The sequence below is a fragment of the Lithobates pipiens genome, unplaced genomic scaffold, assembly GCF_037356315.1.
Source record: "Lithobates pipiens isolate NorthernLeopardFrog02 unplaced genomic scaffold, aLitPip1_a1.2 Scaffold_22, whole genome shotgun sequence".
NCBI classification, from domain to species: Eukaryota; Metazoa; Chordata; class Amphibia; order Anura; family Ranidae; genus Lithobates; species Lithobates pipiens.
Genome location: NW_027507784.1, coordinates 118,039,183 through 118,065,452, shown reverse-complemented (window position 1 = coordinate 118,065,452; position 26,270 = coordinate 118,039,183). Strand labels below are relative to the sequence as shown.

The 26,270-nt window shown below is 40.3% G+C and overlaps 1 protein-coding gene across 1 annotated transcript in view; it reads left to right on the top strand.

The window, feature by feature from the left end:
- FRZB (frizzled related protein) overlaps positions 1 to 26,070 on the top strand; it is a 47,323-nt gene extending 21,253 nt beyond the window's left edge. The window contains exons 3-6 of the mRNA XM_077448131.1: positions 12,877 to 12,942; positions 15,151 to 15,355; positions 19,705 to 19,768; positions 21,757 to 26,070. Of these exons, the coding sequence (XP_077304257.1) occupies positions 12,877 to 12,942; positions 15,151 to 15,355; positions 19,705 to 19,768; positions 21,757 to 21,852 (431 nt within the window). The 3' untranslated portion in view covers positions 21,853 to 26,070. The remainder of the gene's footprint in view (positions 1 to 12,876; positions 12,943 to 15,150; positions 15,356 to 19,704; positions 19,769 to 21,756) is intronic.
- Positions 26,071 to 26,270: the final 200 nt, after the last annotated feature.

Below are 26,270 nucleotides of genomic sequence, written 5' to 3'. Positions count from 1 at the left end.
TCCCAGTTTCAGGTCTTTTGCAGACTCCAACAGGTTTTCATCCAGAATGGTCCTGTATTTGGCTGCATCCATCTTCCCCTTAATTTTAACCATCTTCCCTGTCCCTGCTGAAGAAAAGCAGGCCCAAACCATGATGCTGCCACCACACTGTTTGACAGTGGGGATGGTGTGTTGAGGGTGATGAGCTGTGTTGCTTTTACGCCAAACATATCGTTTTGCATTGTGGGCAAAAAGTTTGATTTTTGGTTTCATCTGACCAGAGCACCTTCTTCCACATGTTTGGTGTGTCTCCCAGGTGGCTTGTGGCAAACTTTAGATGAGACTTTTTATGGATATCTTTGAGAAATGGCTTTCTTCTTGCCACTCTTCCATAAAGGCCAGATTTGTGCAGTGTACGACTGATTGTTGTCCTATGGACAGACTCTCCCAGCTCAGCTGTAGTTCTCTGCAGTTCATCCAGAGTGATCATGGGCCTCTTGGCTGCATCTCTGATCAGTCTTCTCCTTGTCTGAGCTGAAAGTTTAGAGGGACGGCCAGGTCTTGGTACATTTGCAGTGGTCTGATACTCCTTCCATTTCAAAATGATCGCTTGCACAGTGCTCCTTGGGATGTTTAAAGCTTGGGAAATCTTTTTGTATCCAAATCCGGCTTTAAACTTCTCCACAACAGTATTACGGACCTGCCTGGTGTGTTCCTTGGACTTCATGATGCTCTCTGCGCTTTCAACAGAACCCTGAGACTATCACAGAGCAGGTGCATTTATGCAGAGACTTGATTACACACAGGTGGATTCTATTTATCACCATCAGTCATTTAGGACAACATTGGATCATTCAGAGATCCTCGCTGAACTTCTGGAGTGAGTTTGCTGCACTGAAAGTAAAGGGGCCGAATAATTTTGCACGCACCACTTTTCAGTTTTTTATTTGTTTAAAAAAGTTTAAAATATCCAATAGATTTCGTTCCACTTCACAATTGTGTCCCACTTGTTGGTGATTCTTCACAAAAAATTTAAATTTTATATCTTTATGTTTGAAGCCTGAAATGTGGCAAAACGTTGAAAAGTTCAAGGGGGCCGAAAACTTTCGCAAGGCACTGTATATATTTTATTGTGAAGCAAGCAACAAATAGGACAAAATAACAGAAAAAGTCAATGTGCATAACTATTCACCTCCCTAAAGTCAATACTTTGTAGAGCCACCTTTTGCGGCTATCACAGCTCCAAGTCGTTTTGGATAAGTCTCTATGAGCTTGCCACATCTTACCACTGGGATTTTTGCCCATTTCTCCTTGCAAAACTGCTCCAGCTCCTTCAAATTGGATGGTTTGCACTTGTGAACAGCAATCTTTAAGTCTGACTACAGATTTTCTGTTGGATTGAGGTCTGGGCTTTGACTAGGCCATTCCACCACATTTACATGTTTCCCCTTAAACCACTCAAGTGTTGCTTTAGCAGTGTGTTTGGAGTAATTTTCCTGCTGGGAGGTGAACCTCCATCCTAGCCTCAAATCAAACACAGAGTGGTACAGGTTTTGCTCAAGAATATCCCTGTATTTAGCACCATCCATCTTTCCCTCAACCCTGACCAGTTTCCCAGTCCCAACTGCTGAAAAACATCCGCACAGCATGATGCTGCCACCACCATGTTTCACTGAGGGCATGGTGCTCTTTGGGTGATGTGATGTGTTGGGTTTGCGCCAGACATAGTGTTTTCTTTGATGGCCAAAAAGTTCAATTTTAGTCTCATCAGACCAGAGCACCTTCCCTCATACATTTTGAAAGTCTACCACATGCCTTTTTTTGCAAACTCAAAACGTGCCATTTCGTTTTTTTCTGAAAGTAATGGCTTTCTTCTGGCTACTCTATCATAAAGCCCAACTCCATGGAGCGTACGGCTTATTGTCCTCCTATGTACAGATACTCCAGTCTCGAGGATTTACAACTGCTTTAAAGCAATCTACTGAGCTGGCCAGAACCGCCTCTGGAGGGAGTCTATTCCATATTTTCACAGCTCTTACTGTGAAGAAACCTTTCCATATTTGGAGATTAAATCTCTTTTCCTCTAGGTGTAAAGAGTGCCCCCTTGTCCTTTGTGTTGACCGTAAAGTGAATAACTCAACACCAAGTTCACTATAGGGACCCCTTATATAGTTGTACATGTTGATCATATCCCCTCTTAATCTCCTCTTCTCAAGAGAAAATAAATTCAGTTCCTCTAATCGTTCCTCATAGCTGAGCTCTTCCATGCCTCTTGTCAATTTGGTTGCCCTTCTCTGCACTTTCTTAAGTTCCCTGATATCCTTTTTGAGAACTGGTGCCCAAAACTGAACTGCATATTCCAGGTGAGATTATCTTGGCAAAGGAGAAGTGCTCACTAACACAGATTTAGACAGATATGTGAACTATATTTGAGAGAAATAGGCCTTTTGTGTATATAGAAAAAGTCATAGATCTTTGAGATCAGCTCTTGATAAATAGGGGAAAACACAAATGTGTTGTGTTTATAATTGTGCTCAGTGTACATAAATATATATATATATATATATATATATATATATATATATATATACTGTAAGATCATTGTCATTTCATGTACTAGTAATAGTGACATGATCACAATTCATAACCCACGAAAGCAAGGTATGTAGGTTTATTGCTGTCATCTTACGCAAGACTGAGACTCATGGGACATTAGTGGTAGCAGGATTATTGTTTGTTCACAATTCGTAACCTTCCCATGCATACAGGATACGCGTATACCTTTGCTGGTAGTACAAAAAATATTTTGATGGTTGGAAGTACTATAAGGGCTGCATAAGTTGTATCTGCTACTCAGGATAGGGGACCTTAACATCATGTCTTCTGTCCCTTATTACCTTGCTGTGTGCTCATGTTATATTTAGTTTAAAATAAATGTGACCATAAACCTACAGACTAAAGCAAACCATAGATGAATTGATTTCTTTCCTTCCACAAAGGGTGGAAGAAAAGAAAATTACTCGATTTCCCCATCAATACAATCAGTGTTGATGGAGGAATCCCTTCCGCAGCAATATTGTGTTCTTCCGGCGGGACAGCACGGGGAACCTTCCTGGCTGGCAGAGTACAATGATTATTGATAGCCGCTGGCAGTAATTACATGAAATAAAATCCAATAGGCTGGTTGTACCCAAGTCGATTGATAGATCGACTTGGATACAATCAGCCTGCCCATACATAGATCGAAATTTGTCTGGTCCCTGCTGAACTGCCTAAATCTTGATCCATGTATGGCCACCTTAGGCCTGCATTCACATTTAAAGTTTGTGTCACAGGCATAGTGCAGCCCATTTATCTGAATGGGCTGCTGTATGCACAACAAATGCGGCAAAGTAGCTCATGCAGGTTGAGTTTTGTGGGTTCTTTAACCCTGTGTTTTGCTTTGTTTGAGTTTTCATTAAAAAATGTGCACAAGATCACAAAAAAGCTACACGTGAATGTATTCTTTGACCGGCATTACACTAGAATCTGGTTCAAAAGCGTTTGTTTTTAGAATGTTTATTCAATTCTCTAATGGACAGTGAGCTCAAATCCACACTCGTTTCAGACCTTAGGAAAAAGATGAAAATTTTCACTCCAACAAATGGAGAAAAGGTGGAATTTTTGAGCTGAGAAAAATCATACAAATTGTAATGCATATGTTCTAGGCACAAAGGAAACCTGCTTAATACATCTGGGATTTCAATTTTCAAGTCTTGCCACAGCTGTTCAATTGGATTTAGGTCTGGACTTTGACTAGGCCATTCTAACACATGAATATGCTTTGATCTTAAACCATTCCATTGTAGCTCTGGCTGTGTGCTTAGGGTCATTGTCCTGCTGGAAGGTGAACCTCCACCCAAGTTTCAAGTCTTTTGCAGACTCTAACAGGTTTTCTTCTAAGATTGCCCTGTATTTGTCTCCATCCATCTTCCCATCAACTCTGACCAGCTTTCCCGTCCCTGTAGAAAAGCATCCGCACAACATGATGCTGCCACCACCATGTTTCACGGTGGGGATGGTGTGTTCAGGGTGATGTGCAGTGTTAGTTTTCTGCCACGCATAGCGTTTTGCTTTTAGGCCAAAAAGTTCAACTTCTTCCACATGTTTATGTGCACATGATTGGATGATGAAAGTCAGCAAAGCTTCTTCTCAATCACTTAGCTCTGGGGAAAATTCCCTAGCAAAGTGAACAGTCTGTTTGCTTTTAGTAAATAAACCCATTATATTACATGTTCTGAGGCTGATGTGGCCTTCAAAAACAGAGATGATGCCCATAACTATATAATGACCTTCCAGACAACAGCAAATTTATAGACTTCAGATTTCACCTGTAGCAGCGGTAAAGTAAAAAAGCTTGGCATAATTAATATAAGTTCTGTTATTTATTTTGGACAGGGTTTAGTATATCCAGTAATTGTTTTGCCAAAATGTGAGATATAGTGGAGGCAGTCCACAGCATTTGGGCTTTACTTGTCTCCCTACTTCTGTGAGTTGGCACGTTGGTACTTCTGTGGGGATTCATCTTATTTGTCAATAATTAACTTTTTAAAGATATATATCTACTCCATTTATATATTTAAACCGTATTTAAATATAGAATGAAAAATAACCCCCTTTAGGCCAAACAGACCAGCTTTGACATATTGCTGAAATGACGCCTTACTGAACCTGAGACCTGCAATTTTCCTGATGGGGAGAGGAAGTGGTCTGAAATCCAGACCAGCAGAGAAGCAAGGTTACATTTTTCATCCAAGATAAACTCTTTTTTTTTGTCTTAATAATGCTGTCTTTGTTCATTCATTTCTGCATAATTGTACATTAAACATTGTAACCATTTTTGGTCATTTGGCACAGAGACCTCAGTGAACAGTGCCCAGATATGTTTGGACCAGAGGCGTCGGTTGGTAAATGTGAAAACTATGAAATACTGAAAATGTAATATTCCTGTAAATTATACAAGCCTCTGCTGATTGAACAGATGTAAGCCTGCACAGAGCTGCACTGACCATGGGGAGCTTACCCAACATGCTCTGAACACTGGATGCTTGTGAAGGGTGTGAGAAAGATTGACCAATGGTCTAATCCTTCAGAAACAAATGATCACTTTCTATGTACAGTCAAATAAAATTTGCAGCTAGTCACAGAAATAGACTGTTAATTAACAGATTATTATATCCCAACCAAATATATTGTGTCATTGTGGTTTTAGATATTAAAGCCCAACACACATCAATATTTTTTTTAAATATTGTATAGAATGGGGAAGAGAGAGAACCTCTTTATGTGCCTCTGTTAGGAAAATATTCCCTTCTTTGACATAAAACATGGGAACAGACAAAAAATTTGTGTGAACACCCTTAAAGTCTATGGGACGCGAACGTGAAAAAACAAAAGTGCTCATTTTAAAGGCTTTTATGCACGTTATTGATATAAAAAGTGTTTGGGGACATGTAACAATGCAAAAAAAGTTTTAAAAACTGCAATTTTTTCGGGAGCAGTGATTTTAATAATGCTTAAAATGAAATAATAAAAATTAAATATTCCTTTAAATATCGTGCTTGGGTGGGTGTCCTTAGTATGCCTGTAAAATAGCACATCTTTCCCATGTTTATAACAGTACCACAGCAAGATGACATTTCTAAAGGAACAAAATTTGATACAAAACTGCTTGCGGCTGTAATATATTGTTGGACACCCCGGCAATATAGATCAAAATACCAAAAATACCCCAAAAAATAAAAAATGCAGTGGATGTCCCCCCCCCCCCCCTAAAATCCATACCAGGCCCTTCAGGTCTGGTGTGGATATTAAGGGGAACGCCGCACCAATTTTTAAAAAAAAATGGTGTGGGGGTCCCCCAGGCACTAAATACTCTGAACAGCAGTATATATATATATATATATATATATATATATATATATATATATATATATATTTATATATACTATACGGCCTGCCATATATACTCTGCAGAAAATTGGGCCCTAGGTGGTACCAGAACACTGTAAGCCCTCACAGTTACTTTTTTTGGACACAGAAATGGGCCCCACTATGAAATATTATATCAAAAATTGTAATTACATGCCCCCGTTAAACAGGAGCAGAGAAATTGGGCCTTTGATTTTGGTGGCGCCAGAACAATGTAAGTCCTCACAGTTACTCTTGTTGGGCACTGGAACGGGCCCTGCTGTAAAATATTAGATCAAAAAAATGTAATTACATGCCTCTGTTAAACAGGGGCAGAAAAATTGGGCCTTGGGTGGTGGTGGTGCCCTAAACCATAAATATTGTTGGCTAGCATCATCAAGATTGAGGAGGAATAGGATAGTCAGCATAGGCAGTCTTCAAGGGATTCCACATCCATAGCCAATTCAATCAGTTACATCAGCATCAGGTGCTTGATAGCTGCTGATCCAAGATTGATTGATTTTTATGAATGTGAGCCTATCAACGGACTCTGTGGACAGGCACACTCTTTGATCTGTTACACACCCTCCATCAACACTGAATGTGCATTCAGAAAGCACACTGGGTGCAGGACAGGCCAGTAGCTCAATTGCATATTGAGCAAGTTCTGGCCAGTGGTCCATCCTCAAGACCCAGTAACCCAGTGGATGCTCTGTTGGAAAGGTCTCCAAGTCTGCTATTTTCCCCTAGATATTCCTGCACCATGTAAGGCAGACACTGGTGATGGTTGCTTGAACTAATCAGACCTTGGTGCTGAGGACTGAAAAATTGTTTAAAGACATCGGTCAGCTGGCCACCTTCTCCACCGCTTTTCCTATGACTGAACGAAGCCTCAGTAACACATTGTCCAGCACCAGGAAAAGGTAACCTCCCAGGGTCTGGAAATGTGTTGCACAAACCTTTCTTCAAGGCCTCCTGAAGATGTTTCATTCTCTGCTCCCTCTGAAAAAGCAGGATGAGTTCTACAACCTTACACATTTGTAACGTAGATCAAAAAGGGTTGCCAGCCAGTAATGATCCTCTCCTTGATACCACGAATCCTAGGGTCCTTTTGCAGGCTTTGCAGAATCAGGGAGGCCATGCAGCATAAGTTTGCAGAGGCATTGGATTCTGAGTCCTCTGGGTCACTAAGGATCACATGATCCGTAACTACCTCCTCCCAGCCACATACAACTCCTTGGGTTTCTGAGAACTAAAAACCATCCCTTGAAGACTGCTGCTGAGTGTTATCCTCTACATCTATGCTGATACAATCCTTCTCCTCCTCCTCTTCTTCCTGTGTGTTTGACGGGCCCGCAGGAATGCTATCTGGATAAAGGGGGCCTTGGGAGGAAAAGAAGTCCTTCTCTTCCTCCCGCTGTTCTGTCTCAAGTGTCCTGTCCATGATTCCACGAGGCATGTGCTCCAGCAGGAAGACTTGAAGGACAGTGTCACTGATGCATGCATTCTCGCTGCTTACCATACTTGTGGTCTCCTCAAATGGTGACAGGACAGTGCATGCATCCTTAATCAGTAGCCACTGGCATGGTGAAAAGAAGCCAAGCTCCCCTGACCCTATCCTGGTGCCATACTCGCACAGGTACTCATTGACGGCCCTCTGCTGTGTGTGCAGCTGCTGCAGCATTGCCAACATTGAGCTCCACCTGATGGGCATGTCACAAATGAGGCAGTTGGTGGGCAGGAACCTAAGAAGCAGGGACTGATGCGCTTGTACAAGATTATATATATATATATATATATATATATATATATATATATATATATAGCGCTGAGTAAATTGATAGCATTATGTAGGTACTTGTAATAACTAAAATAAATAAATATGTATATGACATCTACAACTCACCATAGAGTCAACAAAGATGTTCTATAGTATATGATATCTGAAAATGCCAATGTTCATGAGCCTTAGGGGTTACAAAATGTGCTGCCTGTACTGTCAGCTCTATTCATGTTTCAGTGTTATGTAGAATCTCTCTTTTGCTTTTATTCTTTTGCAATGTACAAATGTTGAACATTAGGTGTTTTGTGCAGGAAACTGCACATTTCTTATAACATTGGCATTATCAACAGATTAAAGGATAGCTATGCTGCTGCCCTGGAATGTTTGATGGAGCACAAAACCAGCCTAATGAATTCTCCCGAGAAGCCATGCACAAGAGCTGGCACAATGTGTGGGGTTACAGTACTATAGACATAGTAGCCACTTGGTGAATTTCAATGAGCCACTCCGGTTATAAAAATAGGTTTTGAGAGTGTAGTGAAAATTAAAAGTGTAGAGAGTGTAGAGAAAAGTAAAAATGACTTCTGTTTTATCAACCTGTAAATGGATTTTTATTTCTTATTTACACAGAGAACATCATATAAGGTCCTGCTTATAAAGATCTTTGTCTCTGATAGCATTTCTTAAAAAGCTGCAAATATCATGTAATATAGAAGTCATATGTTATCTTTCATATCAGTTTTATCTGGATAGGATTTATATAAATACTACAATAATACAAAATAAAAAAAAGACAAATACCTACAAAATGCAACTTTGCAGTAATTAATAATAGGTAAGCAGATGTTTGTTTTCATTGTTGGACTTTCTGTGCAGAGGCTTATCATAGTCATTTATAAATCATCTTTTTAGTCTGACAGCCCTATACAGTGCCTTGAAAAAGTATTCATACCTACTCCCGCTAACCGTAAACTCCTAAATCAGGCCCGCTCAGAGCTAGACCTATGCCTCACAGATGGACAGGAACGTGTTCTGCGTTGGTCCCGCCAGAAATGGTATGCTAAAGCGAATAGACCAAATCAAATGCTGGCTCATAGGCTTCATACCTTTACTCCTAAATTTACCCCTATCATTCTGCGTACTAGGCATAATGTACTCACCGGTAACCCAGTGAAGGTTCTGGAGGAATTCCGTTACCATTTAACCAAACTATACTCGGCCTCTGATCATTCGGGTAGTCGGGACACAGACAGTTTCCTTGACCGTCTTTCACTCCCCACTTTGACGGAGACTTACACAGCCCTCATGGACTGGGACATTCAAGTCTCCGAAGTCCTTCAAAGTATTAAAGACTTGAAAGTGGCTAAGCGACCAGGACTGGACGGTTACATGGCGCTTTATTATAGGAAACTGGCCGACGTTATAGCCCCACATCTGACAGCTATGTATAACTCTGTTAAACAGGGACAAAATTTCACTTCGGACTTGTTAACCGCTAATATTGTCAGGATTCCTAAACTTGACCGTAACCATTCCTCTTGGGCTAACTTCTGACCCATTTCTCTAATCAACATAGATATGAAGGTTCTGACCAAGATCCTGGCTAACCAATTGAACTCTTTCCTTCCCAGTTTAATAAAGAAAGACCAGGTTGGCTTTGTACCACAGAGGCAAGGAGGGGGTGCTATTTGACGGATTTTACAGCTGCAACACATAGCTCACAACCATTCGTTGGAATTAATGCTTCTATCTTTAGACGTGAATACTGCTTTTGACACATTATCATGGCCTTATCTCATGTCTGTAGTTCGCCATTATGGATTCGGTGCCTTCTTTCTGCGGTGGATGGCAGCCCTCTATGATTCCCCTCAAGCTAAACTTAAGTACTATGGATTTGAAATTTGAAAATCATCCTTTCCCTTTCAGTGGCACCCCTCGCTACCCTACCTTGTAATCCGCCTTACTCCTACATACGCTGGAATGTTTCAGGCCAATTACCCATCCCTGCTCAAATGTCTGTCGGACACCCTGTCCTCCTGGTCCCACCTACCATTGTCTTGGTTTGGTAGGATAACTGCAATCCGAATGTCTTACCTCCCTAAATTACTATTTTCGGGTCTTACCTGTCCCATTGTATATCATACGCATTCATCAATGCAAGCTCTTAAAATTCATATGGGGATCCACCCATCCTTGCAATAGTAAACAGGTCTTATACGCCCCGTGGATCAATGGCAGTCTGGCGGCTCTTGGTCCCCAACGTGCAGGCTTACTATACGGCAGCGGGCATTGCTTCACTTTCCCATCTCCATAAAGCATACCAGATGCCACTATGGGCCACAATAGATCTAGTCGACACCGAGCCAATGCCTGTCTCCTCTCTACCATGGCTCCCTCCTACTCACCATCTGAAACCAATAGGACCATGTATAAAAGATTGCCTACAACTATGGGACTTAGTTAACCGTGGGCTTAATCTCCCCTCATCTCCCACTACTGAAACTCCTTCATTACACATTTTTCCCTCCGGGATGTGAAAATTCCACACAATTCTCCTCGTGGACTACACATGGATTTACAGATGTTCAATCTATGTTTACCTCACTAGGATATTAACATTTGACGCCTTAAGCCCCATACACACTATGAGTTTTTCTGCTGAGTTTTTCCTTCATGTTTACCAAAACCATGTAGTACAAGGGCCTACCTGATTGCATACAAATTAAAAATCTTTAGGTTTGACCTCATATTATATGGTTTTGGTAAAACTGAAGGAAGAACTCAGCAGAAAAACTGATAGTGTGTATGGGGCATTACTCTCTTCTCATGATATCCATTGAGTGAACACTATAGCTACCTACAACTGAGACACATTCTCCAACAACTTATAAAATCCCCTCCCACTCCATACACCCTTTTGAGAGCCTATGTAGAGCCATACCCCACTCCCACGGCATGATATTATTAATATACTCGTCCATAAATTCTACAAAAAAACCTCAGTTGAGGTCCCTACCATCTTCAATGGGAAAAAGAATTGGGGAGACAGTTAGACCCAGAGGACTGGCGGACTATGACCATGGCCCTCTCCAAGTACCTATAAAGTGTTATATCAGTGGTACTATAGCTTGATTCATTCCAATTTACTCTCCACTTCACTTTTGAGGATGCTCACAGGAAGGCTCTATGGCACATATATGGAGGTCATGCTTGAAGGTGTGCAGGTTATGAGTCAGAGTTTATACCATTCTTCATTACTTATTTCACATAAACCTTAAAAGGGACCCCTACGAAACCCTCCTTGGGAAACCAATTGTAGAATTATTACGCCCGGAGCGGCAACTAGCTCAACATCTCTTTACTGCAACTAAATTGACCATCGCAAAAGCCTGGAAATCCCCGCACTTTTGAAGCAGTAAAAAATCGTTTGAATAAGGTCATAGTAAACGAAAAGCTGACTACCATCCTTTTAGACATGCATGACAAATTGGCAGCCATGGGTCACGTACTTTCAATCCTCTCGATTTGATGGCACATTTCTTCTGATCTGATACTCCCCTGACACACATCCCGTGGACTCTCCTCTTCCCTCCTTTCTCCTTCCCTCACTCTCCTTTTTTCTACTGGATTTTCCTTCTTTTTCCCTTTATAACATTTCTTTCTCCCCTCTTTGCTATGTTCTATGCATTCAATCCACACCTTTATTAGGCCATCAGCTATAGAGGTATTTATAACCTAACCCTGCTTTAAACTTCTCCACAACTTAATCCCTGACCTGTCTGATGTGGTCCTTTGGCCTTCATGATGCATTTATCATTTTCCTTTCACTTCACAATTATGTGCCACTTTGTGTTGGCCTATCACATAAAATCAGAATAAAATACATTTATGTTTTTGGTTGTAACATGACAAAATGTGCAAAATTTCAAGGGGTATGATGACTTTTTCAAGGCATTGTATGTCTTGAAACTGAAATCGAATTGGTCATCATGGGGTTCATTTAAATATGAAACCATAATTAAAGCTTAAAGAGGAGGTCCAGCCCCCCCCAAAAAAATTAAAAGTCAGCAGCTACAAATATTGCAGCTGCTGAATTTTAATATATGGACACAGGGAGCCCAGACAATCTTCAGATCAGCTGTCGGGTGCAGTCGCTGTCATTCCTGGTAAGGGAACTTGGCAGTGAAGCCTTTCGGCTTCACAGTCGGCTCCCAACTGGGAAGGAAGGAGGAGGGGGCCGAACTTCTGAGATGCGGCATCGTGGCACTGTCTCCTGAAGTGGCAAACGGTACCTGTCAAAAACAGGTCCCCTCCCTAAAAGGTGCCAAATGTGAAGGGGGGGGGGGGGGAGACTGACAAGCGGAAGTTCCACTTTTGAGTGTTGGAGCTCTGCTTTAAAGTAGCCCCCCATCCTTTCCCTTGAATATGGTTGACATTACAGGTGGGGTTAAAGTGCCCAGTACATATTCAATTACTGAAATTGTTATTTGCATATGAAATTACTGTGGCCACTGAATTACTGTATGATGTACAGGCTGGGAAAGCAGAAGGGGGACTTTTCCTGATAGACTTGAGATGTGTACTTAAAAGCAATGGCAGTTAAAAACATTTGACCTCCCACACTCTTTACAAATTGCTGCCTGATATATGTACAAGAAAACTCTAATAGAAAAAAGTTAGAAAATAATATTACCTTACCTCCAACTTTCACATTGGAGAGGGTTATGTCACAATCCTTCCAATGAGATCCTAGAAATGCTGATTGTCTCAAATCCCATAAGAGGATTCTACAACATTGTGCAGGAGGCAGGAATATATTTTTTATGATATTTGGGGTGCTCGTCATTCCCAGGATCTCATCAGAAGGATTGTTGTGTCACCCTTACCTAGATTCTGCAGCAAGCAGTAGGAGATTTTTGAACTTCTACAGGACAGTGGAGGCCTGATGGAATTAAAGGGCCTTGGCTTTTAATGGAAAGGCTTGCTTTAACATCACTTACCTACATCTGAATGTGAAATGTTAACATGCGATTTTCACAAAAGGTAGCTTTATGAATATTTAAGCATTCACTCTGAATTGCAGGAGGTTGTGATTGGTTTACTTTGAATAAATAACTTTGTTTTTTTGTTTCTGAAATGATAAACTATATTTCTTTTAATTTTAGAGCTTTGCAAATGTAAGCCTATGAAAGCCTCACAAAAGACTTACCTGAAAAGCAATTACAACTATGGTAAGTAGGCATTCAAAGTAGGCTTTTAAAGTTACAGTCAAAATTACACTAAAAGACAGCAGAGCAAAGCTCCAGATGTGCTTATAGACATACCTTTTATATATCTGGATGGATTTACTGATCCAAGATATAGTAAGCAGAAGTTGTATTCATATTGTGTGAGGTTGAGCTTCTCTTTGCTCATACTGCTTCCTGAGCCTCCCTATTTATTTTTTCATTTGATGGGTTCCTGCACTGGCCTATAGGCAGGCTTGAAAGGTAGGATGGGGTAGTTTCTGCACTGGCCTATAGGCAGGCTTGGAAGGCAGGATGCGGTTAAGCCAAACTAATGTATAAATGAATACAAAGCTGTATTAACTTGTGTTTTTATTATATCGGCCTGAAGTTCAGCTATAACAGTGTATTCCTCAAATTACTGTTTCTCAATTTGAGCCTTTTTGAGCATTAATGACTTTTATTATGGTTCTAAACCTCTAGTTAAGTACATTTCCAGAGATATTAAATAGATATGAAGTACACCTTGATACATCTGCTTTGTATCTGCTGTCTGGAGGCTTGCAAAACTATGTAATTGCAACACTTTTCATGTTCTTAAAAGTTGAAAAAGTACTGGCAGTTCTTATGGTATGCTCTTGGGTGGCTCATTGTCAACTGGCAAGCCTTATTTATCTCTTTGCAGGAGCACCCCTGCCATGACGGGAAAGTGGCTTTTGATGGACATAACTAAAAGTTAAATTTTCCATCCTGCCTACTGATAGCAGAGGTAGGGAGGGGGAACGAGCACAATTGGAACTCACTGCCAGTCTCTGCTAATAATTTGTTAAACAAAAAGGGAAAAAACACACATACACATGTATTTTTTTGAACCGTAGATGTGAAACTCAGCCAGTAGCAGCATATCTTTGTTGGAAAGAATACCCAGACAGGTCATGGTTCGGTGGAACTAAAGCCTAACTCCAGCCATATGTTTTATTCAGTTTTGGATAGAGCAGGTAAGGGTTAAAGTCTCTGCCAGGTTTTTTTTTTGCCTAATGGAAACATTTTCCCACACTTTCTGTGATGGAAAATTTCTCCAATGGGTACACAAACAATAACACATTTTTAATAAAGTGGAGAAGGGTTAAAACATCTGACATTTTTTTTTTTGCTGTCTGTGTGGTAAAACCATCCTCCCGCCCTTCATTTTGTGTCTGTCATGGGGACAGAAAATGAAGAAAACACTTCTTAATAGGTTCACAGCCTGAAATAAAAGCTTCCTAGAAAAAAATATATTTTTCTTCCATATTTCCTTATTTTGTATCTTCTTTGTTGAGAAGGTTCCCTGAGCAGATCATGGGTCCTTTGGATGGGAGAGTTGCCTTAGCAAATCACTCTGAATCCACTCAAGATACAGTGCCATCTCCACCTAAGTTGTCTAGAATTAAAAACAGAAATTTTACCCCTTCCCACTTTGTTGAAAAGGAAAAAAAAAGTTTGGTTTCAGTTAGGCTTTAAGAAACGCCTGTCATTTCTCTTGTCTTGCTGCTGGAGCCACCATACTTCTCTTATCTAACTGCTGCTGCCTGAAGAATCTTCCCCCTCTGTGCTCTGTAGTTCCTCCTGCCACCTCCTACATCAATATAGGGCACAGTAGAGATGTAAAGACCACTGGGAAAAAACCCCCACAGGGCACAGAGGGAGACCAGGCATTCATCACACCGTTACATGCTAAAAATATTTAGGCAGCAGTATTTATTCAATAAAGAGGATATCAGTGGCATGAGCAGCTGAACAAAATTTGTTAGCTGACAACAGCATAATTTTAGTGGAACCAAAAAACTCTTCAATAAATCAGTGTGAAACACAGAAAGGCCTTCTTGAAACAGGCAGTATCTGCATGTTTCAATCCCATCACAAATCCAAAAAATAAGGGGTTATTCCTCATTTTTGGATAGTGTGTGTGGAAACATGTCATTGGATCAATGACACCACAATTCTTTTATAAAACTCATGGTGTCTGTCCCATTTTCACATGCCTTGCTTTGCACTTTAGCCCATTCAATGTGGTGTACCTTGCAGCACACAGCATTTTGGTGTAAATGGGCCCTAAGAGTGCATTATTATTATTATTATTTTACATTAGTTCCACTCTTTGAATCTTTCATGAATGACAGACAGATAACTTTGCAATGTTTATGTGCTCATTGTCTGTTCTTTCCACAAATTTAGTAATTCGAGCCAAAGTGAAAGAGGTGAAGGTGAAGTGCCATGATGCCACTGCAGTGGTAGAAGTGAAAGAGATTCTAAAGTCTTCCCTGGTGAACATTCCAAAAGACACCATAACCCTGTACACAAATTCTGGCTGCTTGTGCCCAGAGCTGCTCGTTGGTGAGGAGTATATCATCATGGGTTATGAAGACAAAGAGCGCGCCAGGTAAAAGAACTATCACCAGCAAGCTTGTTCAATAACACAGTGTGATGAGAAGTGAGGATATGCAAAGTACAGTGACCTATAGCAAACCATCAGAAATCAGCTCTTTGTCACGACTACCCCAATGCAGGTGGTCAGATACTATAGCTAGCTACTGTGTGCTTCACCTATAGCAGCCCCCTTTCCCTTAAGGCAAGCAGGCCTACTGGTACTTGGTTGCCACCAGGACTTATACACAATGCTTTAGTGCCTGGCCACCACGCCAGGGCAGATGCGAACTGAGCTAAGTAATCAGATACTTGCAGTTAGCAGACAGATAGTGTGGTTCTATGAAAGTCCAGGTAAAAGACAGGCTGAGTTCAGGGAATAGTCCAATATGTGATCCGAAGTCATACACAGGGAAATCCAAACTAGTAAAGCAGGGCAGACAGACAGGGAGTTTGATCAGGAACAACACACCTATCACAAGTAGGGGACTGAGCATTTAACTTGTTTATAACAGGTGACTGAACACATCAATCACCTTTCAGGTGGACTCAGATCTATCTATCTATTTATATATATATATATATATATATATATATATATATATATATATATATATATATATATATATCTATATATACATATACATACACACATACATATATACAGTACATACTGGTATATATATATATATATATATATATATATATATATATATATATATATATATATATATATATATATATATATATATGTATATATACATTTTAATGGATATACTTTTCTGCCCTGTCAGTCTAATTGGTGAGATTTGCTTTAATTTCCTGTCCTGTACACATAACAGGGAGTGAAAGGAAAATTTTCCAATACAAAGAAAGTCCCCCATTACACAGTTTTTTTCCTGACAATGTGTGTATTGGAAGATTTCCCCTCTATTCCTGTTCTTTTGACAAATCAAAACTTTGGATCTTTAACCAATATAATTTCACATATTCCAGCAATAAAAACCTCACAATAGTTCTGAACTTTCAACACTATGTAAAACTGAAAAGCAAGGTTTTAGCATAATATATATATATATATAAGATAGATTTTAAAGAAACATTGTTGCCAGACCACTAATTTTAAAGCAAAACTTTACCCAACCCCCCTAAGAAATGTTTTTTCTTCCCCTGCCTACCTGATGTGGTTATTCTGCATAGGAAGGCTACTCACCCACGCAGTTGATCCAGCGTTGTCCCGCTGCGATCCCCTTCTCTGTAGCCAGCACTCTGGTCCCGCACCGCTATCTTCTTCCGGGATGTCATCAGGAGGCACAGGCACTCCCGATGACGTGGTGCTAGGCCCGCCCCTCCTACTTTAGTGAATGGATGCTCCCGACGCCTCCCGGGATATCCACGCCACATTTCCCGAGAGGCACCAGGGAGCGCTGACGTTATTTGCCTAGGCGAATGATAGAAGGGGGTTCGGGAAGGAATCAGTCAAGAAGGGTAAAGTTCCACTTTAACAACAGTCTAACCATAAGATTTTACAGTATGCACAGTAAACACTTTATGCATGTTATGTACATGTAAAAGTCCCTCTTGTGTAGGCAACCAAAATCCCTGAGACTGCTGCTGGGCACCACATCTTGGATGTATTATCAGCAACCGAGCAGACTCAGAGCTGTCACTCAAGTGACAATATTTATTATTCCCCCGTCAATAGACATGTGCGATTTTGTACGAATTTCCAAAAATTCATACATTCGTACGAATCCGAAATACGAATTTTTATGCATATGAATTCCATATGAAATGCAAAATTTCGTTTAGGAATTTTGGATCCAAATTCATAACAAAAATTCATAATTAACGAAAAGTAAACGAACCTAAAAGTTAAAAACCCAGGAAGTCAGCGCAGCACAGGGATTGTGGGAACCCCTCATAATGATAAATTCATCATAACGAAAATTAATAATTGTTACGAAAAGTTAATAAACCTAAAAGTTAAAACCCCAGAAAGTCAGCACAGGGATGGTGGGAACCCTATGGAATTTATATGCTAAGAATTTCATACGAAAAATTAAATTTCATAACGAATTTCGGATACAAATTAACAGAAACATGACTGGTGTTTTGTTCACCAATCAGAGGAAGTCAGCACAGCACAGGGATGGTGGGAACACCTCACAATGATAAATTCATCATAACGAACATTCGTAATTGTTACGAAAAGTTAACAAACCTAAAAGTTAAAAACCCAGGAAGTCAGCACAGCACAGGGATGTGGGAACCCCTCATAATGATAAATTGATCATAACGAACTTTCGCTATTTTTACAAAAAGTTAACGAAACTAATGGTTAAAGCTTAAAAACCCAGGAAGTCAGCACAGCACAGGGTTGGTGGGAGCCCCTCATAATGATAAATTCTTCATAAGGAACTTTCGTTATTTTAACGAAAAGTTTACGAATCTAACGAAAATTCGTATTTCGTACGAATCCGAATTGAATTTCGTACACGAATTACAAAATACTATTTTTTTTTCGCACGGAACAAAACTAAACAAATTTTTTGACGGCGCCCATGTCTACCCGTCAATTATTCCCTTTTATGTAGGGAGGTAAAGGGAGGGTCAAAAGAGCAGGGCCAACACAGAGAGTATTTAGACAATCCCAGAAAAGAAGAGAAGTAAGCCCTTGTACACACGGTCGGAGAATCTGTCGGAATGAGTCTTATCGGACCGTGTCGTCAGATAATCCGACTGTGTGTGGTATGCATCGGACTGATTCCGTCCGAATCTCCGTCCGACCCAATTTTCCAACATGTTGGAAATATTTCCCAACCAACTTGGCCGGGCGAACCTAATCTGATCATGTGTAGAGCATTTTCATCGGACCAAGTGCCACGCATGCTCAGATCAAATTCCTACATCAAAGCTATTGGCTACTAGCCTGAATGTAGTCCCATCGTAACGAAATTACGTCATCACGTTCTGAAAGATCTGATTTTTCGCCAACTTGGCCCAACCGTGTGTGCAACAGTTTCGGACACAATCCGTCGGACTAAATCCTACGGGCAAAATCTGACGGATTTGGTTGGCAAAATCTCTGACCGTGTGTACGTGGGCTATGAGTCACAAGGAGGGAGGGAGCTGTGCTAGGCTAATGACTAGGTAGTTAAAAGTATGTTCAAAAGCTTCAGTATTTTAAGTTGGTAACAGGGTCTCTTTAACAGATCGGATTATAGTAATCTAAAATGTAATTACTACATTTTGCATATCATTTTCACTTTTTGTCACTGCCTTATTATATAAGTCTGTAGATTTACCATAAATATGATTTTCTGCTTGTAGCTTATGCTTAGATAATCAATACCATTTGTACATATATTTTAGACAGTTTTTTTTTTGTTTTGTTTTTGACATTCAAGGAAAAGTTGCTTAAACTAAAGTCAGTAACATTTACTGAACAATTCATTTGCCAGATGTAACAAAAAATATTTTGCAATACACATGCAAAAATAAGTGAATGTTGCTGATACATACATTTTTGACCACAAAGGACACAAACAGCCAGTTGCCAGCATTGCTCTTTTTTTTTTTCACACGTCATGTAATCAATTTAGCTTTTTATCAGAAAGAAATAAACACAGAATGAGCATGCTGCATGCCATCTCATCGTGTCATGCACAGCATTTGAAATAGACTGTTTTGCAGATTAGCTGCAGTAAGGTTTAGCTTTGACCCTCCAAACGTTTTGTAAAATTTCATGGTGCAAATTTTGTTCAGATGCGATGAAGAAGGTGTAAAACCTTTGACACACATTGGCTTATTCAAAATGTATGTCCAATAAATTCTTATTCTGCTTTATCAATTCAACGGTGTTGTCTGCTAAGTAATCCAACAGTATATGGGCTTTTAAGCATGGTCACTTTTGATGCCATCTTTTGGCAAAAGCAGTGACACAAGTTGAAAATTACATTTATGGTGTGCCATGTATTTTCTGTAAACTACGTACAGACTAGCCCCAGTTGCCCTAGTTGTAGAGAAGCAATATTCACAATTTGGGCAGTTTTTAAAAAAAGGATATATTGTAAATTGTAATTAAAAATGTCAAGGTGATTTTTTAATAGATTAAATGAAAAATGACTGGCGTCACAGTTATATAGCTTATGTCAATCTTTAGCAAAATTTGAGCTTTTCATACACAAATAAAAAGTTTTTGTGTAATGTATATGGGTGCCTTTTTAATATGCAATATATTACAATATGTACCTTACAAATAGCAAAACAACAAAAAAAAAAATGGTTTTAAAAAGTACTATTCATGCAGGTACATGCAGGATTTAGTGACTAATATATTACATTGTCTTTTTTTCTGTACAGACTTCTGCTAGTGGAAGGTTCCTTGGCTGAAAAGTGGAGGGATCGTCTTGCAAAAAAAGTTAAGGTAAGTTCACACAAATTGAAAAAATATATTAATAAAAATAAAATATTATAGAGATGTTTGTCTCAAATTTCTAAACTTGGAAAGATACCTTTCGGTTCCAAGTTTGGTAAAGCCGAAACTCCAGGCGAACATAAAAAAAAAATATATACTAATTTATACTCGGATGCTGTCCTCGTAGTACCTCTTCTTTGACACAAGATGTCCTCGCTCTTCCAGGTGGAATGCTTGGTGTAATTCAGTCCAGAAGACTGAGGACATACTGTGAATGAAGGGCGTTGAAGATAGTGAACACCCTGTGTGTCTAATAACTTATCTCACCAGTTATTTTGTAGAGTGAGGCTTAGCTTAATACAAAGCTTTAGTGGCTAATCTGCAGATCTATGTATTCGATAAGAAACAAAAAAACGGAACCATAAGTATTTAAAAATGCTTCTAGTAGACCTGTGGCCAGGCTAAAACACACCCTTGCTGCTGACCTCTCTAGCTGTAGGCACTGTTTATCAATTCAGCCTCAAAGTTCACAAGAGAAGCACTGAAGTCATTCAGGTCATGACTTCTCCCCAGAGACTGCTGTGTTTAAAGTGGGTTGTAAAGGTAATTTTTTTTTTTTAAATAACAAACATATTATACTTACCTCCACTGTGCAGCTCATTTTTCACAGAGTGGCCCCAAACCTGGTCTTCTGGGGTCCCTCGGCAGCTGTCTCGGCTCCTCCCCACAAGAACTAAGCACCCTCATGTGAGCTCTCTCGTATGGTGGTTAGTTGTTGCGGGCACACTCCCGTGATACAGCCGGTGGCTATAGCTGCTCACTGTATCACTCGACCCCGGCGCGGCACGTCATTGGATGTGATTGACAGCAGCGTAAGCTAATGGCTGTGTTGCTTTCAATTCATCCACTCTAGCCAATACACGACCAGTCTGAGCGGCGAAGAGGAGATCGGGGGCGAGCGCAGCAGGTGAACAGGCTCAGGTAAGTAAAATGGGGGGGCTGAGGGGGCCAGTATTGTCAGATGTTTTTTCACCTTAATGCATAGGATGCATTAAGGTGAAAAAACGCGAAACTTTACAACCCCTTTAAATTAGATATTTGAAGGCTGTAAGTTTGCTAAGTAATTTGGGATGGTGAGTGGGTGAACTGAGCTACTACAATGAAACTCACTCACTTACCCCATCCAGGACGCAGGCAGCTTCGGCGGCTTCCCCCGGCTTCTCCTCCCAGCCAATCCAATCCAGGGTTGCCAACCTCTCGCAGAATTTTTTAATGGCAACCTGAAAAATTAAGGAATTCCTATTGAAAACTAACACAAGGGCCTCTTCCCCAAGGCCCTTGTTGATGGGGATAAGGACCTTGGGTCTGTGGGTGGGGGGCTTATTGGAATCTGGGAGCCCACTTTAACATGGGGGTACACTGTACCCCTACCTATTCACCAAAAGAAGTAGTGCAGTGTGAAAGCATACAGTCCTTTATTAAAAATATCCGGTCTTCGTGCATCTTCTCCCACATCTTCCTCCTCCAGGCTTCTCCTCTTCCCGCTTCTTCTTCCGCGCTTCTTCTTTCTCCGGTGTGCTTCTTCCTCTGCCGCTGCTCCTGCATCCTGCTGATCTGTCCACGCCAAACAATTCTTTCTTTCTTAATGATTAGGGCGTGGCCACCAAATGACGTCACCCATAGGCCCCATCCCCTTGTGACATCGCGGTCCCATCATGCCCCGGGCGGTGACGTCACATGGGGCGGGGCCTCTGGATGACTTCATCCTATGGCCATGCCCCCATCGTTATAGAAATGCTTGACATTGGCACAGACAGATGTTCATGATTAACATTTTTGCAATTTTTTTGCTATTTTTAAACAGCTACAAAAAAGGTTTTGACTTTAGATATACTTTTATTTTCAGAAGGGCTCTTGCTAAAGGATGGAAGTCAATTTGCAAACACCAATAACAGAATTCCCTGTGTGTAATTCCTGATATTTTTCACTTTTTTCAGCGCTGGGATCAGAAACTTCGTCGCCCTCGAAAAAGCAAGTCTCCTGTGGCACAAAATGGCAATAAAAACAGCAACTCAAGACAAATGCAGAGCTAGACTAGCAGGATGATGTATATAAAACTCTGTGGACTTTTATACAAAGATTTGCATTGGTGGAGCAGAAAAGACGAAATTGCACTATTGCACGTTATAACCTATTGTTTACTACAAAATATTGTAGTTGATTTTAGTTTTTTTTTTCCTATTTTATAATTGCACGGATTACTAAGCAATAGTTTTATTCCACTTTCATTAATGTCAAAGTTGTTTGTTTATCTAAGAAATTAGCCTGATGAATGAGAAGCTTGGAGATACTTTAGGTTAAAAATGTTCCTGATTGCTTTAATGGAACTGACCTATGAACGTTTTTCAAGGGACTATTTTGCCCATAGAAACCACACATTTCGCTTCATGTCATTTGCTTTCAGAGGAAGAAAACTAATGACAGCAAAAATTGCGCTTTCCAACACTTTTGCACAACTATGGTCTAGGCCATTTATGTGTTTTTTGATTTCGGCTCATGAGACTCCGGTGTTTAAGTGCAGGTCGGAAGACACAGGCACACCATCCAGCCCTGCTGCTGGCAGCCTGTAAAACTCTATGAGAGAGCAAGACAGCTGCTGTGGATGGACGGAGCTAGAGTGCTACCAACGTTTAGCACAGTATACACCTAGGGATGAATGCCTAAAACCTAAGAAGTCTGAGCATTTATCCTTGGGGGTATGCTGCGCTAAGCATTAGTACCATTTATTGCACCATCCAGCTGCAGCGCCTGTCAGCCTCTCATGGAGTTTTACAGACTGACGGCAGCGGGGCTGGATGATCCATCTGAGCCTTCTGCCTGCAACCTAAACATCAGAGTTTCATGCACCAGGGCTAAATGCCCAGTGTATATGAGGCCTAAATGTTTTCTGTGTTAAAGTGGTTGTAAAGGTAAATTATCTTTTTTTTAATTAAATAACAAACATCTCTATACTTGCCTACTCTATACAATTCTATTGGTCCCCAAACCCCGTTTACTTGGGTCCCCAGCCAGAGCACCTGGGCCCTCCCCTATGTCCAATACCCCCACAGAAAGCCACTTCCCAAGGGGGCACTTGTGCATGCTTGCCCTCGAGCCCTGCTGCTGCGTCCATTGACACAGACTGCGGGACTCAGCCCCCCCCTGCTTACTCATTGCTGGCTTTGATTGACAGCAGCTGGAGCCAATGGACCTGGAAGTGAGGGGGGAGAGGAGCTGCAGATGTGCCCATCGCTGGATGGAATGAAGGCTCTGCTAACAATGCTTAGTCTGGTTTCATTGCACACTGTGTGCTTCTGGAGGATGTCCAGCATCATTTAGCCATTTCCTCCTCAGCTTGACCTCTCCTGGCCCTCTCTTTCATTTATTGAATCTCAGTTCAATCAAGGAGGCTCAGCATCATATGTTGGCGTTACCTATTGTGCATACACATGCAGCCTGGTGAGAAAAGCCCATTCCACCCATCAAAGCATTTTGATATTTGCATAACTTCTCCCAAGAGTCAGGGTGTGATGTTTTCAGAAAGTATGTACAGCACCCTGCCAGCCCCTCCCATCAGCCATGACCCTCCTACATTACAAGGGGAAGCACAGGAATGCAGAGATGACATTACTTAATCTAAAATAAGGTACCTAATGACAAAATAGAGATTTTAAAAAAAAAAAAAATAATAATATGTAAGCCAAACTATAGGCAGATTAGGCTTCAGCTTTAATGAGTGTCTACTTACTATAAGCCCTTGAGCTAAGGGTCTAGGCACATAAACAAGCATGTTATCTACACCAACCAATAAAATGTGTCCTTACATTTTTATCCTCCCTGAAAAATGACTGACTGAATCTGAATGGTTGCTATGGGCAAGACAGATTTCTTTCTTTCTTTTTTTTGCTTTTGTATTTGAGACCCAAAGATCCTCATTCTTTGAATATATGGAGTGCAAGCTTTGGATAGCAGATAGCTGAAAACAGCTTCCACTATAACCACCATATGGATAATCTTTTCCAATATTCTATAATTAACAAACTAGTGCTAACACAATTAGGTTGATTTACCAAAGGAGTAGAAAATGTTCACTTTGCAAAGTGATGCTCACTTAAAGTGGACGTAAACCCTCCTATCGTTTTCAGCCAAGGAAGCTGCCATCTTGGCCTTTGTTTAATCTTCAACTGCCATGATGCTGCACATGTGATCGGTTATAAAACCAGCCATTGGATGGTGTGACAGCTAACATTTCCAGCATGCCAGGAATGTTAATTGTTTTTTAAACTATCAAATTGATGGGTTTACTTCCGTTTTAAGGAAATAGATGAAGCCGTGTTCAATTTAATCATCCTGTTATATTTTTTATTGCTTCCCTTGCATGTGATTGGGTATTCTAAGTGAACACAGCTTTACCTTATCAGCTACAAAAAGGGAACATTTTACTCCCTTATTGAATCAATCCCAAAGGCTATGTGCAAAATGCAACCAGTCAGAGCCGGCGCTACCATAGGGCCTAAATAGATAAAAATCCATGCACCGGCCCTACAACCAGTCATGATTACTCTTATAGGGCTAGTTTACACTAGTAGTGTACACCCCCATCTGCTGCTTTTGTAGCTTAAGGGGGAGTGGCTGGGGGTAAAAAAATCTTAGCTCAACGTCAGCAGCTAAGTGTAAATTAGCCCTTACTGATTCAACAGTAGTAAAATAAATTATCCTTGGATGTGATGGGCCTTTTCACACATATTCATAACTGCTTTGTGTATCTTGTGTTTGTCTTTGAAATTTCCATTCTGTCATAAAATGTGTTCAAAGCTAAAACTTTTTTTGTTAGTTTTAGATGGAGTAATGAGGGGTTAGAACCTTTGTCAGGTTTGTATGGCTGGCCATGTCCAAGGAGGGTCACATTTTCTATTTGTCCTAATGACCTGTCACCAGGAACCAAAGTGACCTGTCACCAAAACAAGAAGTAAAGAGAAACCACCCCAAATAGGACACAGATGGGAAAAACCCTCTGCCACTTTATCTAAAATGAAAATAAAAATGTTGGCTTTGCATTATATTTAACACCAATTTTTGCTGGTTGGAGTATGAGCTGAATTACCAAAGCTTGTCAGCAAACTGAGCTATAAGGGCTTTCTTCTGATCAAATAATAGAGTGCAAGCTGCATAGCGCTATGTGCAAAGTGCAGTATCCATAGTAACCAGATTCCATCTTGTGCTGGCATGACTTCAATAAAGTGAATTTGGATTGGTTGCTATGTGCTAGCACACTTTACTTTCTGCGTTGTTTATCAAAGAAGCCTGATACATTCCCAGAACCATCATAAGTCCCCCACATAATTCTGGGTTTCTCATATAAACACTTTCTAATTACTGAAAGGGAGAGTAATGTTACACTTTTTTTTGCTTCACTGCACGTAGCATAGAGAAAGATTTGTAAGAAAAGCCAGGCTATCACTGCCCCCAATTTCCCTGATTTCCTCTATATTACTGGCTTTGAGCAATGCTAAGATGATGTCAAAGCCCTTTTGTGATGTCATACAAAAAATGTGTTACAAGGTCAAACCTTGAGCCATTGTTTAGGCTTTCACAAGTCCGAGAGACAGGAACCTTTCAGGATTGTGGGGAGAAGAAGAACAATGATAAACATTATTATACACCTGACCTGCGGTGATGGCAACATTAGAGTCACTTTTGATCAGACTGGGGGGATCTAGGATGGGTTTCAGAAGTCCAGGGATTGTTGACATGGGCATAATGATTTACCATTTTCACAAGGATTGTTAATATTTATGTTCAGAATATTACACAATGGGTAGGTTTTTACCACCATTCAATGTGTACTTTTAAAGCGGAAGTAAACCCATCAATTTAACAGTTTCAACTTGGACTTCAATTTAACAGTTTCAAGTTACAGCACACTAATATGAACCCAACCTAAGGCAAGTAGCAAGGTGCTGTAACCCAAAAAGTTGAGTGCTATGGGTTGCTGTACTAGGTACATCAATGCTCCTAGTACTGTATTATGGAATAAGCTGTTGTAGCAGTTAGACACATCCCATAATTCCCCTGTATGGGGGCTAAAATCAATTTAAAAGACCAAAATAATGCATCAATAGTGATCTATATGTTGATTGAGATGAGTTTTACTGGCATAACGCAGCAATGTAGGTATAATTGTACTTTTTAAAGTTTTTATAAACATTTAGTTCACTTGTGTTTGTCCTAGCGTGATTTTGTTATCTATATAAAGAAAAGTTTAAAGAAAATATTTGCCGCCATTTACTCTCTTTATTTATTGGTCATGACTCATGAGATATTACATTTTATGAATAAGTCTGACGTTTCCTGAAGTATATTTTTTAAGCCTAACTCCAGCCAAAATGTTTTATTTAAATTTGGATAGAGGTGGGAAGGCTTTTGAGCATTTGTCAGGTTTTTGTTTCTGTTTGTGTCTTTATAGGTGAGA